Below are 25,815 nucleotides of genomic sequence, written 5' to 3'. Positions count from 1 at the left end.
GAGAGAGATGAATCTTTGGTTGGTATGGTTTAGGAGCTGTATGGAACATAAGGGTGGGCCAGTTCGGTTAAACTTGCCCATGGTTTGGTTCCAAAACATCTTTGTTTGTGGAATTTTTGGTTTCCTTCCCAGTTCATTGTAATGAGAAAAGTTATCAAGATGGCAACGTGCAAGAGAGAGAGAGAGAGAGAGAGAGAGTTAATTGTTGCATCCTTTACATTTACCTACTTGGAATAACAAGTAATTGCATCCATAACCCCATGCTGAGGTAAGAATACCTAAGAAAGGAGGAACCTCTCCCCACCCTGTCGCCCGTCGGTCAACTCAAAGAACAGGTCATTTTGGATGTTGACTAAGTGCTTCTAAGTTAAGGTGAAAGATAGGGTTATTAGCGAAGTATTCATACCATACCCTTACTAAATTCTAGAATTTTTGACATGCTTGTCCCCCCGGTTTTGCACCAAAACTCATGAAGTCCCCCCCACCCCCCCGAGTTGGCGAATCTTGCAGAAAGGTTTGCCACGGTTGACATCATCACGTGGATGTTATGGCTGACGGGAGATTATTGTTTTAACCCTCAACTAAAAAATGAAATATAAAAGGTATTATGAAATTACTATTCTACCCTTACCTTAATTCAACCCAAACTCCTTTTTCTTCATTCGACTCAAACCCCTTCACCTCCATCAGCGGCTACCAACCGTCCACCGACTCAAATCCCTTCCCCCCTTAGCCCCTATCATAGGTCATCTTCAACTCACAAGCTAATACACACACCCACTGGGCTCCCCACCCCCTAAGCCATTAGTGGCTCATAGTTGCAGCACCCCTGCATTGCAACCCACCCCACCCCCAAGGTGCTTAACAAAATGTCTTTGATAGCTCACAGTGTCTTAGATGGAGCCACAAGGTCCACCTTGCACACACATTGCCACTTCCCCTGCCTGTCATGCTCACACGCACCGCTAACCATGCACACACCACCATCCCTTACACCCAGCCACCCACACATGCATAAACACCACCACCCCACCCAGTTGCACACATCTACACCTACCCCCCGCTACACACACGGTCGCCCCACCCATTTGCACACACCCACATACCCCCTCCCCCACCCCCACCCCGCTGCATACCCACACCCATCCTCACCCCTACTTTGTTGCACACCCACACCCACCACCACCTTGCCGCACTCACTCATATTCACCCCCACCTTGCTGCACACACCCACCCTCACCAACAAGTCATCATTACTCCTATTTGGATGATAAACATCTCTGAAGAGAGGTATACCACCCTCTTCATCTCTCTCAGCATCAAGAGATATAAATACATTTGTATCTTCATCCTCATCCACCTTATCATCATCAGCATCATTATCTTTGAAGTGTCTCCAATCCTCATCATCATCATTATCTTTGGATTATTTCTGAGATTTACCGTATCCTTCTTTGCAATGCTGATGGCAGTAGTCCTGAGCACCTTCCTAGGCTTCTCACAACCCACACTAGTTGCCTACCCTCGACCAACACTTCTCCCACTACCCACGGTTACCATAAAAGCAGATGTTATCTGCCCCCCCCCCCAAAAAAAAAAAAAAAAAAAATGTAGCAACAACATTTGCAAAGCCACTGGAGCCAGATGAGTTGCTGGTAGCATTGGTCACTGTCCTAACCAAACCACCACTATTCCATTCACCTTGTGGTTAGTGGTCTAAGGCATCCAAAATCAGCTGATTGAGGCACCCTTCTCAGTCAAAAAACAATTGTGTTGGGGAAGGAGTTTATGGTGTGATTCCCACTTGGTGAGGAGTTATGCTCCAATGCAATCACTTGTAGCCTAAACACATCTACCTTAGAATTGCTTAACAAGCTATCTAATCATTAGTCACCTCATGTACAGTCCCAAATGGCAATTGACTTATCACCTTTAAGCTCACAATATATCAAACTGGAATATGGGCAATAACAGTGTTGTATCTATCACTAACCATTAGGCCTATAAATGGACCGGATTCGGTTCGGATATACCACTATTCGAATTCAAATCCGATAAGAAAATCCGCTATCCGAATTCGATCTGATATTCGCCGGATATTTTCAAAACGTATCCGAATTCGAATCCGAAACTTTACCGGATATTTGATTATTATCCGATCCGATAAGCTATCCGATTATTAATTTTTAATTGTAATTATCTGATTTTCAATTTCCGATTTATGCTTTTTGAATCCGATTATCTGCTTCCTTGGTGAAAAAACTTTATTCTAATAATATTATTTCATAGATTGACCTTGAAGGCCACCGAAAAACCATGGAATACTAACAAAAGCTTCTCTCTCAAACACAACTTTTCCATTATCAGCAACAACACAATAACATATAGGAAATTTCTTCGTGCAATGCTTAGCAATCGGCAAACCAATTTTGTGATGGTTCCTATCTCCACAAGCTTTCACTTCTCGCTTCGATTTGAAGACCCTCTGCAAATCTTGAGTTTGAGATCCACCTTCACGATTACAACCAAAACCCCTTAGTTCAAACACCCAAAAAACAATAACTAATAGTAAAATGATAAAAGGGTTATGTATAAACCTGTAACAAATTGCAGAAGAGAAAACGAAGAAGAACAATAGAACCCAAATACCATTGTCAACAACAGACACAACCTAGAACCCAAAAATTCAAAACGTGACTCTACAAAAGCAAAAATTCTCACCTGCTTCACTAAGTACATGAAGAGCAAGAACACGATCACCTGGTTGAACGACTTTAAAGAGCCCATAACCGTCAATCCATCACCGTAACTCTCTGCCCTCTGCATCTATGTTCATTCCTACCATAACCGTCGATCCATCACTAATGATATTTTAAAAGAAATCCAGTTGCAAGAATCAGAAAACAGCAGCACAAACACATAAGAAAAGGCGAGAAGCCATGGGAAAGCTTGAATAAACCAGAAGTTGTTTGGGACTTCTCAAGGTTGGTTGAAGAATGCTGGCGGCTGGATGAGAGATTTGGGGATTTAGAATTAGGGTTGTGAGTTAAGTGGTTGTGAGTTAAGTGGCTTACATGTTATAGATTTACCAATTTAGCCCTGTTGGTTGATTTCAAAATCAGGTTTTACGATTCATGATTAAACAAATCATACATTCTAATTGGATAAAATCCTAACCGAATATTATCCGATCCGATTTGCTATTATCCGAATCCGTATCCGATTACTTATCGGACGGATGCGGATAGATTCCCGTAAAAAAGTTTTCGGATTCGGATACCCTTAAACGAATACGAATGCGAATTTGAAGCCGGATTTCGGATGTCCATTTACAGGTCTACTAACCATGTCAATGTAATTGTATGTCTGGATCCACCCATTTCTTGAAAATCTCCCACTCCATTCAAACTCCACTAGGTAGTTGATATCTATTTTCCTATAATTGCAAATGAACATTAACTAGACTAAAAAATTTTCATTTCACAAGGTAACACAGGAAAAAACATAACATGTGGATCAAGGTAGGGACTGAGTTTAGGTGGTGTTGTGCATCAAGGTAGGGTGGGGGTGGGTGTGCAGTAGGGATGGGGCTAGCACAGGCTATGGGGGTTGGGTTGGTTTACTAGGGTGGGTGTTTTGGGCTAGGAGGGGATTGGGTGGGTGATTGGAGTTAGGCCACCAGGGAGTGAGGGTACATAGTTCAGTTGGAGGGGTTGGATGTGCAGCAGCGGTTGGGGGGTTGGGGGTTGGGGTCGTTCAGTAAGGGGGTGTGGGTGATGGGGTTGGGCTAACAGGGGATGGGGTGTGGGTGTGTAGCAAGGGGGCGGTTGGGGCAATTCAGTGCGGTGGATGTGTCGGGCTAAGTGGAGGGTTGGGGTGGTTCAACAAGGTGTGTGTTGGGGCAGCAGGGGGGTTTAGGTTCATTCAGTAGCAAGTGGGAAATTAGGGTTGGGCCAGCAAGGTGTGGTGGGTTGGGGAAGGGGGCTGGGTGTAGGCGCTTGGGTGCAGGGGTAGGGGTAGGGGCAGGGACTTTGGGCTAAGGGTTGGGCAACGGTGGTTGTGGGCATGTGTGTAGGCGGGGGTGTTGATGTGTTTGCAGTTGTAGGGTAGTTGGGGGGGGGGTGCATGGTTGCAGGGCAGTGGGGTGGTGATGGTGGTCCGTGTGTGTGTAGTTGCAGTGCAGGGGTTGTGTAAGTGGATGCTATGTGTGTGTAGGAGGGGGTTGTGTGTGCTTGAATGAGGGACAATACAGAGAGGAAGAAGATACCTTGCATACACAGGGTATGGGTGTTTCTTGTAGGGTGCTACTAACAAGATCTCCCTTTGCTTCAGTGGTAGGGGCCAATGGTAATGGCTGGTGGTGATGGCAATTGTGTCTGGCAGTGCTAGAGCTGAGCACACTGGGCGATTTAGGTCAAAATCTTGAGTTAGACTGAGGTGAGTGAGGTTGTGCAAGCTGGTTTAGAGTTTCACGATTCAACAATGAAAATAAGATGACGAATTAGGGGTATTTTAGTCATTTTAACAAGGGTCATCTTCATAGTGAGAAATTTTGAATTCCAATCATTAATCGTAAATGATCCTTAATGGTGTCTAACGTAGGTTGTTAGGTTTGCCAACTTGGGGGCTTCAGAAGTTTTGGTGCAAAATGGGTGGGGGTGTATGTAAAGATCTCATAATTCTAATACTCCCTCTCAAGTAGGATAATATGCCAAACAAGCTCAATCGACTCTCAAGAGAGTAATGAATGGAGAGAATGAAAACCTTAGCAAAGATACTGGCCTATTGGTCTCCTGTCTTCACAAGAAAGTGCAGATGTAGCCAGTCAATTTTTTCTTCAATAAAATGACCTCAATGTGCTTTGCATGTTCAAGTTGCTTTGGATTGTGACCTCAATTTATGGCAACCTTCTTGTCATGATTCAACAGCATGGAGTCCTAATTTTCAGAACCCAATTCTTGACCTAACCTTCTCAACCATAGAAGCTGGCAAAGTACGAGCCATGGCTATTAATTCTGCCTATAAACTTAATCTAGCCATAGTAAATAAATTTTTGCTTCCCCATATAAGCATGTTACTGACCATGCAATATTTTGTTGTGGACCTTCAGTTAGATTAGTGTAGCCTCGAATCATTAAATGATTATATTTGGTATACAAGTAAGTGTTTTCTTTTACCGGGCTTAAAATATTTGAAGATGCGATACTATTGTGATTCGGGTATAGGGATAGTTTTAGTGGGAAAAAGGATAGAGAGGTCGGTGATCGGGTTTAGTTGTTCTCATCCTCAAAACGTATTTGGTATCTAATCCTGAAACCATTGGGTCTGATACCAAGATGAGTATTTGGGGAGTCTGATTTGTACCAGTGTGACACAGCCACGCTTTATTTATATTATTGGACAAGTAGAAGGAAAAATAAAGATACCTGATGTGGTGTACTAATATAAAATATCATGTGGATAAAACTAACCTTACTCCCAAATTACAATAGATGCGCAACATCCAAATGCCCTCTTGTAGGTGCATGCATAAACTGACCTGCTACCTCAGCAGCGTAAGCAATATCTGAGTGAGTAAAAAGGTAGGTCAACTTTCCGGGTAAGTTTTGAACTTCCCTTCGTTGATTAGGTTTGTACGTGACTTGTGATTTTGGTTAATGGGTGAGCCATTTCCTTAACAAATCAAACACTAACTTCCACTGATAAATACCATTTTGTGACCTTGACTATTAAATTACGGAGAAATGTTTCGAGGATCCAAGGTTCTTTATCTCAAAGTGTTGAGCTAAGTAAGATTTTAGTCTTTTCATCGCTTCCTGCTCATTTGCAGTCACCACAATAATATACATAGACGATTAGAGCTGTAATTGTATCGTTGTTTCATTGGGTAAATATTGTTTGGTGAGTTTGATCATTTAGTGTATTCATTCATCTTTATAACATCTCTAATCCTCTCAAACCAAGCCTGTGGGGACTCTTTGAGGCCATAAAGAGCTTTCTTTGAATGATGCGTGTTCCTACATAAGCTTGAAGCCTAGAGGGATCTTCAAGTACACCTCTTTGAAGTCACCATGGAGGATGCATTCTTTTTATTCAAATGATACAATAGCTAGTCTTGACTGGCTGCCAATGATAAAAGGGCTATTATCCAATTTTGTTTTGCTATAGGGAAAAATGTCTCTTGATGGTCAATTCCATATGCATGACTATACCCTTTGGCCACCAATCTGTCCTTGTATCTCTCAACAGTGCTATAAATCTGGTACTTGATTGAGTAGACCCATCTACATCTAACTGAGACCCTCTCCTTTTAATGATCAACAAGCTATCAAGTACAAAACTTCTCAAGGGCCATAGTTTCTTCATTTGTGGCTTCCTTCCATTTTGGGTCTAACTTGGCCTTAATAACATTCTTGGGATCCAAGTTGAGGACCTTGAGGTAAGCACAATTGCAAAGGGAACACCTGGAGAAGAAATTTAATCACTGGAAACAAACTTGTTTATGAGATTTGTACAGACTCTAGATCCTTTTCAAACAGTAGTGGGAAATTGTTTACTCAGAAGGAAGAGCAGGGTTTAGATGACTCAGAAAGGGGTGAATCAAGATGGGAATCTGAAGATTCTTGGCAGGTCTTCTGTTCCCTTCTTATGAATAAAGTAGTTTATTCTCTTGGCCAACCTCCTCAAGGATAGAAGTTGACAAGAAATTGTCTAGGTCGGATCTATGCATATGTTTAGATAAGGCCTGTGACTTTCCAGTACTTGGTGTTCCTTATTTGTACTTGTCATCTCTACAGCTAAACAATGGCCTCTGTCATTATAAAGAAGCTAATATATTCTTTTGAACCTTTCCCTTAACTTGATATTAGAGCCCAAAGAATTTGGGAATTTTTTTCTCATCACTAAGAGGAGTTCAACCCAGCATTATAGAGGCGTCAGCCTCCCAGGGCTGAACATGTTTAACCAAAACGTGCTACATCCACTTACATGTTGACCTGCTGAGTGACAGTGACACTACTGGGGTGAAACAGTGTTGGACTGTGATGTAGTCCTAGTACGATAGAAGATCAACTAGGAGCCTACAAACTGGAATCTGCCATCAACAGGCAATTTGAATGGGTTGAAATATGGTTTATGGTCAATTTTTGAATTGTTAGGTCAAGCAAGTGGTAGGATTGGTATGAGCTAGGGTTTGAGGGATAGGTTATGTCAAGGGAGTTTAGGCGAGTCTATTGGTGAAGCTTTTGGGTTTCGCAGACAGGTGGAAAATTACCAAATTTGAAGCAATAAGGGTTTTCTACTTTTCTTATCTGGTTTCTGAAAATATGAAAAAGTGAAATTCTGAGGTCTTGGCGTCAAAATGTGACAAACTCAAATGGTCTTTTGAGGAGGGAATGGGAAATAATTTGTGAGATTTGAAGTTAAATCTGATGGTTGGTTTAGCTTTATTTGTAAATTCTAGGATTAAGAAAAGTTTCCTAAAACTGATTACATATTATGCAAAGAGAATAAAGTAAAAAGAAGGCCAATATTGAGCCCATGAGGGATCCTCGTTAACCAAGTAACCAGAAATAGAAACCTAAGCTAAAATAGGAAGTGAAATATTAACAGAATTAAGAACCTAACATGTATAGAACACAAACCCAAGCTTAATGAAGCCAAATTTGGTCAGGTTGGGTCAGATTTTTAAAATCCATGCCCAATCCTAAGTTCTCTTAGCTTCTACCTAGCCCTGAGGTAGTGGTAAGATATCTCAATTCTCAGTCTAGGCCTAACACTGCGGCACTGCCGGGACCAGCCTAGCCCAGCCCATCATATCTTTGACCTTAATTAGGCTGGGTTGCACCAGGTTTCCAGTTTCCCTGATCATAGTTTGAGAAGTCATGAGATATTGCAAGATTTTTCCAAAGAATAGGGACGAGACCATGTCTGATACCAAAAAATGTTGTATCTCCGTTGAGATCTAGAACCAAGATTTGGGTTCCACCCAGGTTTCAACCGTCCCAGCCCTTTATTATTCAGAGATGTCACTCAAATCAATAGAACTCAAGCAGGATTTCTGAATTTTTGCCTGTCTTGCTTCTGCTTCCTCTAATCTCCCATTTCTACCATTTCAATTTTGTTAGAAAATAAACTTTAATCAACCAAAGCAGTGCAATAACAAGAAGAATTGAGAAGAAGAAAGAAGAAAGAGAAGAGAAGAAAGAAGAAGAATTGACAGGAATCACATAAGCGTGCAATTGTAGCTTAGTACTCACTAGAATTGCAGCCTCTTATTTATAGATATCAATAGTCTAGATTACAACTTGAGAAGGAAGCTTTCTTGCCCTCTAAAAAAGGAAATAAAAAGTACAACTTATGGACATAATTTTCTAGGAAAACTAACTCCTAAAATCTTTTCAAATTAGAAAGTACTGAAATTAGTAAATAATAGAAAATAGAAATTATGCTTTCTAGAAACTCCCAAAACTTGTGTAGCAATATTCCTACATTAGAAATAAAAAATAGAGTAGCATCACTGGCATAATGTTGTTCACGTTACTATTCATGTGAACAGTACAATAACCCAAAACTTTCGTATACTTCAACACTCCCCCTCAAGCTGAAGTATACATGAAGCAAACTTCAGCTTGCACAATAAGAATAAACTTGGAAGGGATCACCAATCTTGAATGTATAGCAATAGCAGACATTGATAAACGCTAAGAGAACTTCCTCAAGAGATAATCAACACCAACAAAAAAAAAACTTTAACTTCATGTCGAACAAACCACCAATAATGAGAACAATTGGCAGCGTTAATGATGAATAAAATTCATAAGTATAGCAACATCAAAGGCACTATCCCAAATAATGCCAATTGCCAATTGTAGGGAGGAATCTCCACACTAATTCTTCAAAATTGCAGCTTCAATGTCCATATAAGTGCTTCGCCAAGAAGGCAAATAGTAGGTAAAGTATGGGTAGGTAATAAAAGGCAATATTGGTTATTGTAGACCAAGTAGGTAGGTAAAAGACAATATAGGTTACTGCGGACTACAATTTGGTAGGTAAAACTAGTATAAGTTACTACAAACCAAGTAGATAGGTAATGGTAGGTAGGTAAAGGTATTGTTGTAGAATCCCATCTTGGGAGGACAAAGATCTTCACAAATAATATCCTCCAGCACACCTTGAGTAGATATAGAATAAGGTATTGTTCTCCCCCTTATGTGTAGCATTACACGTGGAGAATCAATAATAATCAATTATCCAGTATAAAAAGATCCCAAGCAACAATTTTCAATGAGACCTTTATGGTAGATATAATCTTCATTTTTCTAATAAGTCAGAATCCAAGAAACAACTTCCAAACTCTCCTTATGGTAGATTAAGATAATGGCAATATTGTAAAAACCAGAATTTTTCAAGGAGTTATTTGTAAATATATGGCAAACATGTAAATAAACTGAAGTTAAAGTAGAGATGACAGATCTGTAATTTTCAGAAGCATGGACGTTGGAACAAAAAGGTACTATATGAGGGAAAGGGCTAATGTTGGAAACAAAATAAATTAAGGGATGAAGAAAACTTATAGAGAATAAAAATAAACTTGGTAACCTGGTCTAATTATTTGACCCAAAAAAGTAAAAAATAGTTCATGCAAAGATGCAGTGGAAGCCATGTCATATGGTGCAAAGGATTCAAACCAGAGCCAATAACACGAAAGACTCAAAGAAATCAATATCGAAGCAACTTAGAACCAGAAATTAGAATTAGGAACAGAACAAGGAAACATAATCAGGAATAGAATTAGAAAATATAATTGGAATGAACCAACATTGAACTATGTGCAGGTAGATGAGCAAACCAAACAAGGACTCTTGAACAGCCAGTAGCCAGGGGAACAGAAGCAGTAACAGTAGAGGAATTAGCTTCAAATAACTAAAGTAGATTGAGTCAGAATAACAGCTCCTGAGGAGCAAAATTCAGAGTGAAACAGAAACTGAACAGTGGAGTTGTGATCCATAGAAAAGCATCCTTGTTGACAGAAAATAGAAAGGGCTTCAAGGTCTACCATCAAGTCGTAGATCTCAGTGCTGGTACTAATCTTGAAGCAATGGTAAATTTTGGATTCCAGTGTCGCAGCATAGTACATATCCAGACCTTGAAACCATTAATAAAGTAGGGAATCAGGCTTTCTTTAAGAAACACTTCTTCACATCATCATGTGGCTGATTCAGAGTTAAAAGAAATAGACTGCAGCAAAGACTGCAGTATGCAAGAGAAGTTACTCAGAAGATTCTCAAAACTTAAGACTATAGTTCCAATAGAAGATAAGACTTTCACCACAAACAAGAAACTCTTTGAAACGACTCTCAAACCAGCAGGTGAAAAGGAGCAACCCAGCAATCTGATTAATGCTTTGATACCATGTTAGAAAATAAACTTTAATCAACCAAAATAGTGCAATAACAAGAAGAGAAGAGAGAAGAAAGAAGAAGAATTGATAAGAATCACATACGCCTGTGATTCTAGCTTAGTACTCCTAGAATCGCAGCCCCTTATCTATAGATATCAATAGTCTAGAATACAACTTGAGAAGCAAACCATCTTGCCCTTTAAAAAAGGAAATAAAAAGTACAATTTATAAACATAATTTTCTAGTAAAACTAACTCCTAAAATCTCCAAAATAGAAAGTACTTGAAAAGGAAAGTTCTAAAATTAGTAACTAATAGAAAATAGAAATTACGCTTTCTAGAAATTCCCAAAACTTGTGTAATAAGATTCCTACATAAGAAATAGAAAGTAGAGTAGCATCACTGGCATGATATTGTTCACGTTATTGTTTATGTGAACAGTAAAACAGCCCAAAACTTGTGTATACTTCAACAAATTTGTCATTTGATATTTTGTAATTTGAACTATGATGAACGTGTGTAATGTATTAGCATCTTCAGTCTCACTTTCAAACTTTTGGTCTGACAATGGTAGTTGCATACTTGCATGTAAAATTCTTTCTGTAAATCTGAGGCCACTATAATGTTTGGAAGGTCTGAAATAGGCTGGACACTAGTCTGAGCCCCAAAAGTCACCTAAATGCTGCAGTTGGGCCATCGAGTTGTAAGGGAAAAGTTTCTCCATATCTTGCAGAGGTCGATGATTTGGCCAAATGAGAAACCGAGATCTTGAACCATTGCCCTCCTTTATATCTTGCAGAGATCGAGGGATTTTTGGGCCTTTGGCCAAGCAAGAAACCAAGATCTTGAACCATTGCCCAGGTTGGTCCTTATTTTATGCATTGAAAGTGAGAGAAATGCTTGACATAGCATCTTGAACGCATACAGCTTTGGTTACAGTTCTATAGAGAACTAAAGCCCTTTGACAAGATGTCATTTTATAGATTGACACAAAAACTTGAGATTTTGCTTCTGCCCAATTTATGTCCAATAGACAATTACATTCTGAAAAATATTTCAGGGTAATAATAACCTAAAAGAGGGAGGGGGGATGATAACCTAAAAGAGAGGGGGGGGGGGCTTAACCAAGGGTTCAACCTTGGCCAACCCCTATATGAACTTAACCTAGGTGTTGAGAATTTCAACACTGACAAATCGAAGGAGCTCAAGCCTTTTTGGGCTCAAGGTGGACGAGGGCTAGTTGGGGCAGACAGGATCAAACTTACACTCATAGGCACCACCATCTATTGTTATTCACCAGCAGAGCTTTGGGTTGCCTGTCCTTTCTTACTAAGGAATCAGACCTGCCAATTGCCTTTGAGTACCACTACCCCCACTGATCATCGCTAGGGCTCCTTGCCCTCTTATTTTTTATATTTTATTTTTTGCTTTTCATATGAAGAAATGTAGTACCTCCACGAGGGGAGTAGAAGGTATGGTGGTAAGTTGTTTGGCATTCAATGCTACAGAGCTCAGCGGCAGCTGGAACAATTATGTTTCCTGGTACTTAGCTGTTTGCTACTGTTTCACCTAAAAGTCCAAACTGTTGAGGAAGGGTAGTGTCAATGCATACATCAATAATCCACGCACTTGCAGGCCAGGATCCCTTGATCCTTGAATGTAGTGTACCCTGTGCTAGTGCAATTCCCCATGGTCAAACACTTGACCTCACTCTGTAACCAAATTTGCTGTTGTTTCACCTCAAACAAAAGCTTGAACTGTCATTGGAAGGGAAGCATCAGTGTATACGGTAACATGAGCATGCCACTTCATTACTCTAGGGGAGAACCTTTTGGGGTCTTTAGCTGGTGACAGCCAATGCCAATTAACGTTTCAACCAAATTGCTTATAATGTAGTTAAGTATGAGAATTCAGAAATTACACTTAACTTGTCAACCACTAGATTCAACTATTGTTGGTTACATTACTAGTCTGTTCTTTTAAAAATTCTACATTTCTTTTCAGTTTCATGATTTCAGATCCAACCATATGGAGCCTCTATGGTTTTCATTTAGATGTGAATGGTATATTGTATTAGTAGTTTTACTTTTATGTAAATCATTTAGTAATTGAGCCATAACTAGTGAATTGATATCGTGGATTTCTATTATAGTTCAAGGATGACTGCAACACAGAGAAGAAGATTGCTTCAAAACTTAGATCACATGCTGAAAGGTCCTTGTGGTCGGATGGAGAAGATAAGATACAACGTGATCTCTTCGATCTTCTGCAGGTAGAGTATATTATCAGAATTGACTGTAAAACTTGTATTTCTCTATGGATTTTTTAGTTGCTCCTGATTTAATGGCTGGTTTTCAAGTGTCTTTCCTGATGGAATATTTCATGTAATTGTGTTGATGGTTGGAGTTTTGAAATGCGTATTTGATTGAATTTGCAGAACATTGTTCTTATCAAAGATCCAGAAGATTCAAGGAAATTTTATCCTCGTTTTAATCTTGAAGATGCTTCAAGTTTTAAAGATTTAGATGATCACAGGTATTTGAATCATAGGAATTATCTCAATTTCGAGGTTATTGACTTACATTTCTGAAACCATTATTTAATTTGGTAATGTGGGCCAAATGATATTGATCACTGTTTTCTTAGTTTGAAAGGCATAATTGCATGCCTTTCTTTTCCCCCTAGTTGTGAAATTTTTAGGTAGTTCTTTATATATTTCTTTTGTACAGGGGGTAATATGGTTCCCCATTCCCTTCATCAACTTTCTGTAAAATGTCTCTCATTGGCTGTTCTTTGATACAGTAAAAATGTATTGAAAAGATTATACTATGATTACTATTTCCATCGTCAAGAAACTCTCTGGAGCCAAAATGCATTCAAGACTCTACCTGTCCTTTTGAACTCATCAGATATGTTGGCCTGTGGTGAAGATCTTGGTTTAATTCCTTCATGTGTTCATCCTGTATGTTCTTTTTCCTTCTGTTTATAACTTTATTTTATCTTCTACACAATTGTAGATAAATAAATGTACACATGGTTACTGAATTAGGAGGTGACAAATTTAATACAGGTTCTGCAAGAATTGGGTTTAATAGGTCTTCGCATTCAACGTATGCCAAGTGAACCTGGTCTGGAGTTTGGTATTCCTTCTCAATACTCTTATATGACGGTAAGCCCCTATGATCATTGCCCTTTCTGTTGTACTTGGATGCCCTAAGAGGATAAGGGAAAGATTGGCATAGGTTTCTTTCCTTTATTTCTTCGGCAGTAGGGATATTGCTCCTTTGTGCTTTATCCATTCCGCTTTTGAAGACACTTTAATAGAAGAACCTCTGTTTATCCATTGAAGTTACAAACTATTGCTTCTGATAAAGGCGGAAGCTAAGTCATCTCCACAGCTATGGTATAGGATCTGAACTCATTTCCGGTCCATATATAAAAATGACTAGTTATTGTAACCATGTTACATTCAATATAGGAATATGCCATTCTTTGAATTTATTTCCTTATCTTAATGGTTCATTTTTCATATTACAGAGTCCAAGCAGACATGAATTGGTCTGTCTTGGTGCTTTGTTAATGGTGAGTTGTCTGGCTAACAGATTAGGTTTCCATGAGGGCAACTAATTGTTGCGTCTCACAGGAATAATCCATAATTTTAGGTGGAGATTCCTGTTGTTGTTCATGGGAATCAAAACATGGAATTGGAGGATGTAATTTCTATAAAGCACTGATCTCTCTGTGTTTTCTAAAGTAAATTGGGGCAATTCCTATCTATATAAATTTTCCCTTTGTTTAGAATTTCAGTACCTGTAATCAGCCTAGTGACTTAGAGGAAATTTAGAAAGAAGAAGAACAATAGGACACAACTGAAGAAGAAAAGAAGAGAAGAGGGGGAGAGCCTGTGCATGCATACTTTGGCTCTCCCCTGGTGCTTTGTTTATATTTTAAAATTGAGTCTTAGTTTAGGAAAGTTTCTTAAACTGAGTTATAGCAAAAAGGAAAATTACACATTGTATAAAATCTCCCAAATTTACTAAAAAGAATAGTATCTTAGGGGCATTACTTGTCAACCAAGCAATAAGAAAAATAGCAATTAACTAAAATAAAAGGTAGCCAAAATAGAAACCTAAGGTAAAAAAAGTGATATTCTAAAACTCCCCCTCAAGCTAAAGTATACATATCAAAGGTTCCAACTTGGAATTATAGGAACATATCAAGGAACTTCATTATACTTTGAGCATATGTAGCAATAAGCCAATAACAAATGTCGGTAGTACTTTGCTTAGGAAATAATCAACAACAACTTAAGTAAACAATCTTCATATCAAACGAACCATTCAACCATGAGAATAATAGGTAGTGGTGAAGATGAACCTTGTCTATAAGTATAGCACCAACAATTACATCAAGGGCAGTGGGCACTATCCAAATAATGCCAGCAGTAGAGGAACCTCCACACAAAAAGATAAAATATGAGCCAAAAGTCATATATCAGCTCTAAGTAAAAAGGCAAGTAATAGGTAAATGTATGGGTACGTAAAAGGTAGTATGAGTTACTATGGATCACATACGTATACAAAAGACAATATTGGTTACTGTGGGCCAAGTAGGTAGACAAAAGGTAGTATGGGTTACTATGGACCAAGTAGGTAGATAAAGGTTAGTAGTTAGGTGTTGTTGTAGAATACCATCTTAGGAGGATAAAGATCTTTACCAATAATATTCTTCAACAAACCCTGAGTAGATATAGCAAGAGTCTACAATGTCCCCCCTCACGTAGCATTACACGTGGGCAAATAATGATGATCGATTACTAGCATCTCAAAGACTGAGCATAAAAGAGATCTAAGAAAGAAAAGGAGCAGCCATAGAGCAGTGTATTATTCACTAATAAAGCTGACCAAGCAGTAGTAAATCGTCGCACAGGACAAAGTCTTATTTACTAGGAAAAAAATTATGAACCATTGACAACACTCAAACAAGGAAGTAGCAAATTAAATCAGAAAAAATTACTGAACCAGCTTGGAATCTTAGAATTGTAGTAGTAGCTGCAACAACTATAATATCCAGCAGTGGAACCCAGAATAATAATACTTAGAAACCGTAGTAGAACAAGACCAACAAGGCAGAGAATACCTCAATAGAAGTGCAGTAACAGTTACCGCAGTAGTAGCTAATATCAAACATGTTTACCAGAGAAGAAAACAACAGCCAGTGTAGTGCAGATTGGATTAAATTCATAGTTTAAAAAAACATCTCAGATGTCTTTGCTAGTGCAGTCTACAACAACAACAATAAGCCTTGTCTCAACTAAATGGGGTCGGCTACATGGATTTTTGCCTTCCGATCATTTTTTTTCGAGGTCATGCTAGATACAAGGCCTAACCTGTGCATATCCTTTCTCACCACTTCTCTTAAGGTTATCTTAGGTCTACCCTTAGCTCTTTTAGTTCCTTCAATCTGGATTATATTGCTTCTCCGTACTGGGGCATTTATAGGTCTCCATTGAATGTGGCCGTGTCACCTCAAACGACTTTCTCAAAGCTTATTACTTATAGGAGCAACTCCCAAACTAGCTCTAATATGATCATTTCTTATCTTATCCATCCTAGTTTTGCCACTCATCCATCTTAGCATCCTCATTTTTGCTACATTGAGTTTATGTATATGATTCTTTTTAACAGCACAACACTCTACACTGTACATCATAGCTAGTCGAACAACGGTCCTATAAAATTTTCCTTTAAGCTTTAATGGAATACACCGATCACACAAGACCCTGGACACACCTCTCCACTTCATCCACCCTATTTTAATTCTTTGAGAAACATTATCCTCTAAATCACCTCTTTTACTTATGATTGAACCTAGGAACCTAAAACCATCACTCTGAGGAATTTCCTTATCGTCAAGTATCACCACCTCATCGTCTTCCCTATCATAACTAAAGTTACAAACTAGATATTTTGTCTTCGTTCTACTTTGTTTAAAGCCTTTTGATTCCAAAGCTACTCTTCATGATTCTAATTTGGTATTAACCCCCACTTGAGTCTCATTAATCAACACAACGTCATCAGCAAAAAGCATACACCAAGGGACCTCATCTTGAATGTCTTTGGTTAATTCATCCATTACAAGTGCAAATAGATATGGGCTTAAAGTTGATCCTTGATGAAGCCCAACTGTAATTGGGAATTCATTTCTTTGTCCCCCATTGTTCTTACACTTGTCACCAAACTATCATACATATCATTAACTATATCTACATATTTACTTGCAACACTTCTTTTCTCTAGTACTTGCCAAATTAACACTCTAGGGACTCTATCATAAGCTTTTTCTAGGTCAATAAATTCCATATGAAGATCTTTCCTACAATCTCTATACCTTTCCATAAGTCTCCTAATTAAGTATACAGCCTCCGTTGTAGATCTTCTTGGCATAAACCCAAACTGATTCTCCGTAATTGTAGTTAAGTGTCTCAAACGGGTTTCAATTATTCTCTCCCATAATTTCATAGTATGGCTCATCAATTTAATGCCCCTATTGTTATTATAACTTTGAATATCTACTTTATTTTTGTAAATTGGAACCACGACACTTCTCCTCCATTCATCTTGCATTTTCCCTGCACTCATAATCGTATTAAACAACTTAGTCAATCAAACTAGTCCATAGGTTCCTAAGCTCTTTCATACTTATATGGGGATTTCATCAGAACCTTGTGTCTTGTCGAGTTTCATCCTCCTTAGTGTTTCTTTTACTTTAGACATTGAAATTCTTCTTATATAAGTTCGAAAATTGGTGCCTTGGTGAAAGGTGTAATCTTTTGCATCATAAGTGCTTGAAGTATGCTCATTTAGTAGACTAGAGAAATAGATTTTTCATCTTTTCTTAATGTCCTCATTACATATTAATACTTTACCATCTCCATTTTTAACATGGTCAAGATCTCTACTCTTCCTATCCCTCATTTCAGCTATCTTATAAATAGATTTATCCCCTTCCTTCGTGCCCAACTTATTTTATAACTCTTCATACTTTTTTTCCCTTGCTTTTCCTGCAATTTTCTTAGCTTCATTTTTATCCAACCTATACCTTTGAAGATCCTCAACATCCTTAGTTCTTTGCCATGTCTTAAAACTAGCTTTCTTATTCCTAATTGCAGCTTGAACCTCACTATCTCACCACCAAGTCTCTCTATAAGAATGGAGCTTTCCTTTTGATTCACCTAGGACATCTTTAGCCACCTTCTTGATACACATAGCCATCTCATTCTACATCGCATTAGTATCCCTCTAAAAATCCCACTTTCCTTGTTTGACTACTTCATTAACGAAAGATTTCGAACACTCTCCTTTCAATTCCCACCATCTTATCTTTGGATAGTTAACCTTGGACCTTTTATGAGTTTTTGGGGTTAAGCATATATCCAAGACCACAAATCTATGTTGTGCAGTTAAGTTTTCCTCCGGTATCACCTTGCAATCCTTGCACAAGAATCTATCCGTCCTTCTAGTTAGGAAGAAATCTATTTGGCTTCTATGATGACCACTTTTGAAGGTAATTAAATACTCATCTCTCTTTTTGAGTAAGTATCTATAATAGATGGATCAAAAGCAATAACGAAATCTAAAATTGAAATCCCTTACTTATTCCTCTCTCCAAAACCATATCATCCATGTACACTCTCATAGTCTCTTTGATCTTTTCCAATATGTTCATTTAGATCACCTCCTATGATAATCTTTTCTCCTTGACGAATTCCTTGCATTAATCCATCCATATTTTCTCAAAATTCTAGCTTTAGACTTTCATCCAATCCTACTTGAGGTGCATACGCACAAATTATATTTACGAACTCCTTCTCCATTACAAGTTTGATAGCAATAATCATATCACCCACTCTTTTAACATCCACCACATCATTTTTTAAATCTTTATCCACTATTATACCTACTCCATTTTTATTAGTTTTATCCCTAGTATACCAAAGTTTAAAGTTATCCAACTCTTTAGCTTTTTTACCCTTCCATCTAGTCTCTTGAATGCAAGTTATATTAATCCTTCTTTTCCTCATAACATCTATCAATTCTAAGCTCTTACCTGTACTAGGCCACGTTTTGCACTAGCTTCTTTACTTGCACTCGTCCACGGCACGGGAACCCTTGCCTACTTATCACCACATCTGAGCACCGGTGCGACATGTCGCTTACAGGGGACGCCCTAGCTAACCCTTGCCCACTTATCACTATACCTGGGACATAGTGTAGCGTGCCGCTTCTTTTGTCAGGGAACGCCTTAGCATAGCTTTTATCATATAAGGTCAAATCTTTGAAAAGGGTTTGCCTAGATTTTTTTTTTCCGGTGCCGGGTGCTGACCTGACACACCAACCCTCCTCCTTTACCCCCGGGCTTGGGACCGGCAGCAAAACACTGGTGGAGTTCTTTGCTAGTGTAGTCTGATCTTCAAAAAATAGAGACATCTTGCACTATACCTGGGATTATAGAAGTTTGTTGCTATAATCCCAGGTATAGTGCAAGATGTCTCTATTTTTTGAAGATCAGACTGCACTAGCAAAGAACTTCGCCAATGTTTTACTGCCAGTCCCAAGGCCAGGTAAAACAGGGATAGCAGTATATAACTTGCAGCAAAACTTATAGCATATATGATGGAAGACAATACTTGGGTCTTAAAGTCTAAATAGCGGACAACTTTGCAAAAATCAAGAGGAATCCCAAGACATGAGTACAGGACAGATCAAACTTCAGATTTGTGCAAGAAAGCAGTGCAGCAGAAATAAAAAACCCAAAAAAGGCAGTGACAGTATTTGAATAATCAAACCATATGCAATCCATACTTTCTGAGATTAATAACCATCCTAGAGAACTAGAAGAAGACAGATGAAATTCCCACAAAAAAAAAAAAAGGAGGAAAAAACCTTTGATTTGCATAGAAAGTGTGGGTTGAGAGTTCTGAATTAATTATAAAGTCTGAAGCAGAGCAGATCTAATCCACATGAAGAACTTCTGACTTGTGCAGTAACTATTGACTGAGTTCCACGATCTGAATTAGTTTCAAAGTCTGAAACTCTCCATGATTTACAGGCTTTAAGTAGTATTAACATGTAGATAGATATTCTTTCATACGTTGATTAAGAAGCATCTACACTACATAGATGAGACAGCAATAAGTAGCTGCACACCAGGAAAAAAGAGGGGGAAAAGAAAAAAACTGAGAAGTCAACAGAGAAGAAGCAGTTCTTAAGCTGACTATAGAAGCGCTAATACTACATTAGAATTTCAGTAACTATAATCAGCCTAGGGACTGAAAGGAGATTTAGAAAGAAGAAGAAGAAGAAGAATAACATTATAGTGTTAAAAACAGAAGTTATAATAACATTATATTGTTGTTCGGTCAGCAAGATATTGCAAAATATTCATGGATCTTATGTTGGTCAACAGTCTTGTGATTATTTTAGGACAGATTTATTTGGGGCAGATTTGATTTTAGTTGTTAGATTTGGCACTGATTTATCTTCAGATTTGAAGTGAGCTATAGAAGTTACTATTTTTCGGTCTTTGTATTTTTTGGAAAGCGGACAAAATATTCTGTCCAGATCTATGTTATCTTTTTATATAATAAAGTTATCTTGATGGATGGAGAGATGCACGCAACTCTCTTCCCTCCATCTTGTCCTCTCTTCATCTTTTCTTTTCTCCCTTTTCTTCTCAGCTTCTTTCTTCTTCTTCTCTGTGCTTAACTTAATCATAGGTTCTAGAATTGTAACACTCTTATTTATGCCAAATATTCTTATTTACATGAAATAGTATTCATAAATAAGAATACCTACTATTTGAATCCAATAAAAATATTTGAAAGAAATCAAATTCCAAAAGGATAAAAAATTAACCCCCTTGTTGAAGAACAGAAGTTGATTTTTAGCTCTAGGTGAAATTTTCAACTTTATAATGCAGCAGATTTTCTCAAATGAAAACCCCCACAAGTCTTGATATGGTGTCATATTGCTAAATACAAGTGGTTAAATTTTTGCTTGTTTTGATTGCATCCACGCTCATCAAATAATGTTTTGATAGAACATAGCTCCTCCAAACAAACTAGGTTTAAGAAATCTTATAATTTGTTCGAAAGCTAGATTTGCGTTCTACTCTAACACAAAATATCTAGTCAAACATCTCAGATAATAAATTGTCTCTACGTTGAGAGCAATTTAATATTTATGGATAAGATATATTTTCTGAAAACAATAAACCAAATGAGAGACTAGATATACCACATCAAGAACCAATTCCACTAACGGTATAAAGCAAATGCATATTTTCAACTTCTGATAATTTGATTCTTTATTTATGCTGTCTTCTAATTCTACTTCAATTTCTTATGACTTGATGTGGCTTAATATTTACTTTGATGACTTGACATGACTTACTGCTGATTTTGATGTCTTGATGTAGCCTAATGTTGCTATTTGACAACTTTTTTTCTTCTTTTTTTGTAATGGATATTTGATTACTTGAAGTGGCTTAAGTTAATTTTTTATGATATAAGGTATATATTGTAGCATATTAGAAAGGGAACACAAAATGAAACTGAGGCACCTTATCTAGACAATGATGAGGTAGAGGTCTTGTCGCTAAGCACTTAGCCACCCCCCCCCTTCACCACCTTGACGACCATGGACTCTCATGTTCCAAGCTGAGCCTACTTGGGATTGTGGTTGAGCAGTTGCATCCATCATTAATTATATTCCACTTTGATCTTCTTAAATGAGACAAGTCTAGATTACTCTTAAGTTTACTGCATCAGAAGCAAAGAGTTGTCAATCCAATTTTTCTCTGATCGTTTTGTCATGGTGGAGCTTCCCAGGGGCCATGCCCTCCTCTCCCCCCAAAAAAAAAAAAAATTTTTTAAATAAATTAATTTTCCTAGAGACACTTTGGCACTCTTGCCATTGAGAATACCACCATTTTCCCCCACTCCTAATTAGAGTAAATTTTTAGCGACAAAGACAATGGATAGAAAGGTTATTTATTTTGTAATTTTTCACTTGTTCTTGTTTTTGTAAGAAATAATATAGATTTTGAATTAATACCTGGTGGCTTTTTTTTCCCCTTAAATATTAGTGGTAGAAATTTTGTAATCATAATTCGCCCCCCCCCTGATGTTAAATCCTGGCTCCATCCCTGCATTTTGTCCTTTGTATTTTGTACCCACCCTAACAATTAATAACAATCCTCCCAACAGGAGGTTGGACAGTTCCGTTGTGTCTTTATTCAACCTGTTTTCTGCACTAAGTTATGGTGGTGATGAACAAAGGCTATCTGACAGAACAAGTTATCTTTTACTTCTCACTAGCAGAAGTCCTTGTATATGCAGTATTCTGCTTCAAGTGTTTTCACCATTTGATCAGAAATGACAACTTAAATCGTGCTATAATTTCCAATGACTATCTTGATACCACAGTAGCTTAATTTTCAAATGTGAAGCATGGTTAAAACCCAATCCAGAGGATCACCTGTCAGATCTCTCTAACTAGTTAGTTTTTCAGTTCCAATTATTCATGATATAATATGAGTATTGTTAGTTCATATATCTAAGTTAACTTCCTAATTTGGTTCATACAGTACATAGATGTAATTCTTTAGAGAATTTTCTTCTGAAGGCAATGGAACTGTGCTGGTGGTTTGAATTCTAGGTTTGTGCTCCATCATGCCATGATTGCTCCACATTGCGTGCTTGGTGGGAAGAAGATGAGGAAAGAAGGCGTCGATTTTACAAGACTGTTGTGGGGTCTGATGATGTTCCACCTAGTAAATGTGTTCCTGATATTGCATACTTCATCCTTCAACAGCATGTCGAAGCTCCATCAATGTGGGCAATTTTCCCTCTCCAGGTAGGGTCACCATTGTATTACAGCTAGGTTTCTCTCCATTTTCTCACCTGAACAGCATAAGTGGGTAGGCATGGATAGACTAATTGCAGAATTCAGGCCTTGCACTAGTGTTTCTGCTTGTGTAACTTTTTCAATTTCTTTTTTAACTGACCAGGACTTATTAGCACTGAAAGAAGAATACACAACACGACCTGCAAGCGAGGAAACAATTAATGATCCTACAAATCCCAAACATTACTGGAGATATCGTACGTAAATATTGCACGTTTGATTCATTCTAGTATATTTCATTCATGCACGTAAAACCTTTTAATCCTTTCATGTTGAGCCACTCCTTTTTGTGCATGCCTTGCCAAAGTTAATAAGGAGCTCTGAAGTTCAATATATTGTCTGTTTGGGTATGATGACTGTGTTGGTTCCTTTATAAATACAAGAGACTGAATGACATGTGAATTAAGTAGATTTTTGTTTTAAAGACTTCTCACATTTTCCATCTAGAGGCTGTTCTGAGAAGTTTTTCAAATGTCATTTTTTCTTTTGCTTATCTTTCACCTTCATCTACTGTCCTACATTCTTTTGTTGTCCCACACTTCTTTTTTCCACAAAGTTCTGTACATCCTCTTGACAACTGAACACAGCCTACAGGTTGTAGGAACATGGGAAAATGTGAGAGAACACATTTGATTTGCATGAACTTTGGAGCAGTGTTACATTTTAACCTGAATGATTCAACATGAAAGCATGTCATCCAGATAACCGAGGAACAAAAAACAACACAAATAATTAGTGGAATTAGAAGATCATCTATAAGTTACAAGTCTGTGATCGAACCCAAATGAGTCATTGCATCATACAAATTGTCTAAATAGTATTATAGATCTGCGATCTGCATTTTTTATTGTAAAGAACTACCCTCCTTGCTCAGCACCAATATTTCAGATCCTCCTTGGGATTTGATTTGCACTGTCCTAGACATCAGATTCATATAAACTTGTTTCAAGGATTTCTCCTTTCTTTATGTGTTCCCAGGGATATTAACAGTTTAGCTGATTATTTTCGCCTGAAAGGCTTTGTCTTGTGCATGTGATACAATTTGACCTTTATCCACTCATTGATTGTTAAGCACTTAGCGATCTCGATGCCTTTGTGCTGTTCACACATTAATTAGTTCAGTTTCTACCAAACTATGTCTGCAGACTCCTTTCTGAGATTCTATTCTATTTCTTTCCCCCCTTCTCACTTTGGCTGTTTCTCTTACAGGTGCGCATGTGACTTTGCAGTCCTTGCTGAAAGATACAGAGCTTAAACAGACCATATTGGATCTTGTGCATGGTAGTGGGAGATCACATCCCTCTGTTGAAGGAGCTGATGGTTCAAAGAAGCAGCAGCTCACCAATGGGCAAGTGTAGCAGCCCCCATTAAATTGAATTCCCGGAGGATAACTTAATGCTGTGAGCCCTGAGAAAAACATAAAATATATGATCAGTCATAAATGTATGAATTATTTGTTGCATGTTTCATCTCCTCCCCTTTAGTTCATCTGTATAACTTCATTGCTATATAGGTAGGAGTGAGGTTATGTGATTCTGAAATATTCCATCTCAAGTTTTACATTTAAATACAAATCATGGTCTCTAGAATTTTTCACCAGGACGCTTAGTCATTGATACTGTGAGATCAAAAATTTGAAATGGTTGATCAAGAAGAGAAGGCCCTCTCCATGACTGGATGAACATTTTTGTGGTTAACATAAAGCTTGCATTCCATGGTGTTTGGGAAATCATTTTGCAGCTTCAAAGATGAATTCATTAAAGGTGATATTGTTTGGGTCTTCTTTGAGGGAGTGCGGTTAACTCTTTGAGCCAGCCTAGTCTTCAATCTTAACCTAAGGGATTTAGACCTAAACCCCAATCTTACCCAACCCTTAAGCTTTCACTAATGGAATCGGGGCCTAGACATTCTAGCTGAGACCTAGTATCTAATGGATTCATCGACTTCTTTCTCTATTTCATGTGAAGATGGGGAAAGAGAGTGGGATTTAATTCTCAATGGGGATCCTTTTATTTTAATTTTGTGTCTTCCAGGTTTATCTAAGCTTGACCTTTCCCCGCACTCCCCACTCGATTACATCCTCTCATGAGTTTTTTTCCCCTTCTCTTTTTTGCTTTCTCTAGCATCGAACCCATGACCTCTCTCTTGCGAGAAGTATTTATTTTACCACTCTACTAACCCAGTTTTTTTTTTTTTGGACTCCCCCCCCTTACAGGGGGGGGGGGGGGGGGTTTTTTTTTTTTTTTTTTTTTGGTGGGGTGGGGGGCGGGCGGCCCCCGCCCCGGGGGGGGGGGGGGGCGGGGGGGGGGCCCCCCCCCCCCCCCCCCGCGGGGGGGGGGCCCCCCCCCCCCCCCCCCCCCCCCCCCCCCCCCCCAAATGAACAATATGAGAAGTTCCATTTCATCAATTTCATCAAATATAATTCAGTACAATAGTTGTTAGCACCTCCTTTAGGTTCTAAGAACTACAATACAAGTTTGATCTTACTTTTTCGATTGCACCTGATCCGTGGATCCATGGAATGCAATTGGGTAGCCATATATATATCAAGGAGTAGGATTTCTTTATTATACGACGTAAAATTACATAATTATCCTAAAGAATACTTTGAGATTAAACCTACCATCCATCCTAGCTCCAATTTTGTGTAATTTCAAGCACCGAACTTTTGATAGGGATGAGCCCCTTGACTTAATGTGTAGCTAATGATTTTAAGAGATGTATCTTCTCATATTAGAGTATGATATTGTACTAGCCAACACATTTTGGTACAACGCAATACGTGCCCTTTAATGAAGAAAGACAGATGCATTGCATCGTTTATGGAAATATATTGGCTAATATCTATGGTATTGTACTTGCCAACACATTTTGATACAATGCAATACATGCCTTTTAAAGAAGAAAAAACATACGTATCACATCAATTGTATCCAATGTGGATACATATTGGCTAGTATCCTATTGTATTGTAAGATACCTTAAACCATGAGTCCGGCCATTTGGCATTGTAATTCCCTCATTTCATTTATTATTACATCTGGATTGAAGAAATGGTCAAAACAAAACATTTTAACCAAACCTTTCCAGCCTCTCCAACAAATTCTGAATATGACCTTCATATCACTCTTCTGGTCTGGAAAGAAATTTATCAGAGGATGCAAGGATAAATTAGTCCACCTGCTAACACTTGAATTGCAGCTATCATCAAAGCGTTGCGTTTTTAGTCAATTCAATTCAGACCGATAAAAAATTTCCCAAGGTGGGTTTGGTGTTGTTGCTCTCCAATCATAGACACAACCGATATTTAAGGTTCACTGATTCACTAAACAAAAAACAACGTATGATTTTCAGAATCAATTTTGAATCTTATCAATTTCACTATTTCGTATTCATTATCCATAAAATCTAAGCTGAAAATTATTTTGCCTTCTCCTCCTCCACT

The 25,815-nt window shown here is 38.2% G+C and overlaps 1 protein-coding gene across 2 annotated transcripts in view; it reads left to right on the top strand.

Annotated features, from left to right (window-relative positions):
- The window catches only part of DPE2 (disproportionating enzyme 2), an 80,328-nt gene extending 56,044 nt beyond the window's left edge, over window positions 1-24,284 (top strand). Inside the window, exons 16-22 of one of the 2 annotated variants that reach the window (XM_089165056.1) lie at window positions 12,554-12,673; window positions 12,839-12,936; window positions 13,204-13,363; window positions 13,472-13,570; window positions 22,122-22,319; window positions 22,474-22,567; window positions 23,580-24,284. In XM_089165056.1, the coding sequence (XP_089021182.1) occupies window positions 12,554-12,673; window positions 12,839-12,936; window positions 13,204-13,363; window positions 13,472-13,570; window positions 22,122-22,319; window positions 22,474-22,567; window positions 23,580-23,728 (918 nt within the window). In that variant the 3' untranslated portion in view covers window positions 23,729-24,284. The remainder of the gene's footprint in view (window positions 1-12,553; window positions 12,674-12,838; window positions 12,937-13,203; window positions 13,364-13,471; window positions 13,571-22,121; window positions 22,320-22,473; window positions 22,568-23,579) is intronic. The other variant, XM_089165055.1, reaches the window with a different exon arrangement.
- The last annotated feature ends 1,531 nt before the right edge of the window (window positions 24,285-25,815 follow it).

This window comes from Hakea prostrata, chromosome 8, assembly GCF_041222555.1.
Source record: "Hakea prostrata isolate BN-2017 chromosome 8, UWA_Hpros_2, whole genome shotgun sequence".
NCBI lineage: Eukaryota > Viridiplantae > Streptophyta > Magnoliopsida > Proteales > Proteaceae > Hakea > Hakea prostrata.
This window is presented reverse-complemented; position numbering and strand designations above follow the sequence as displayed.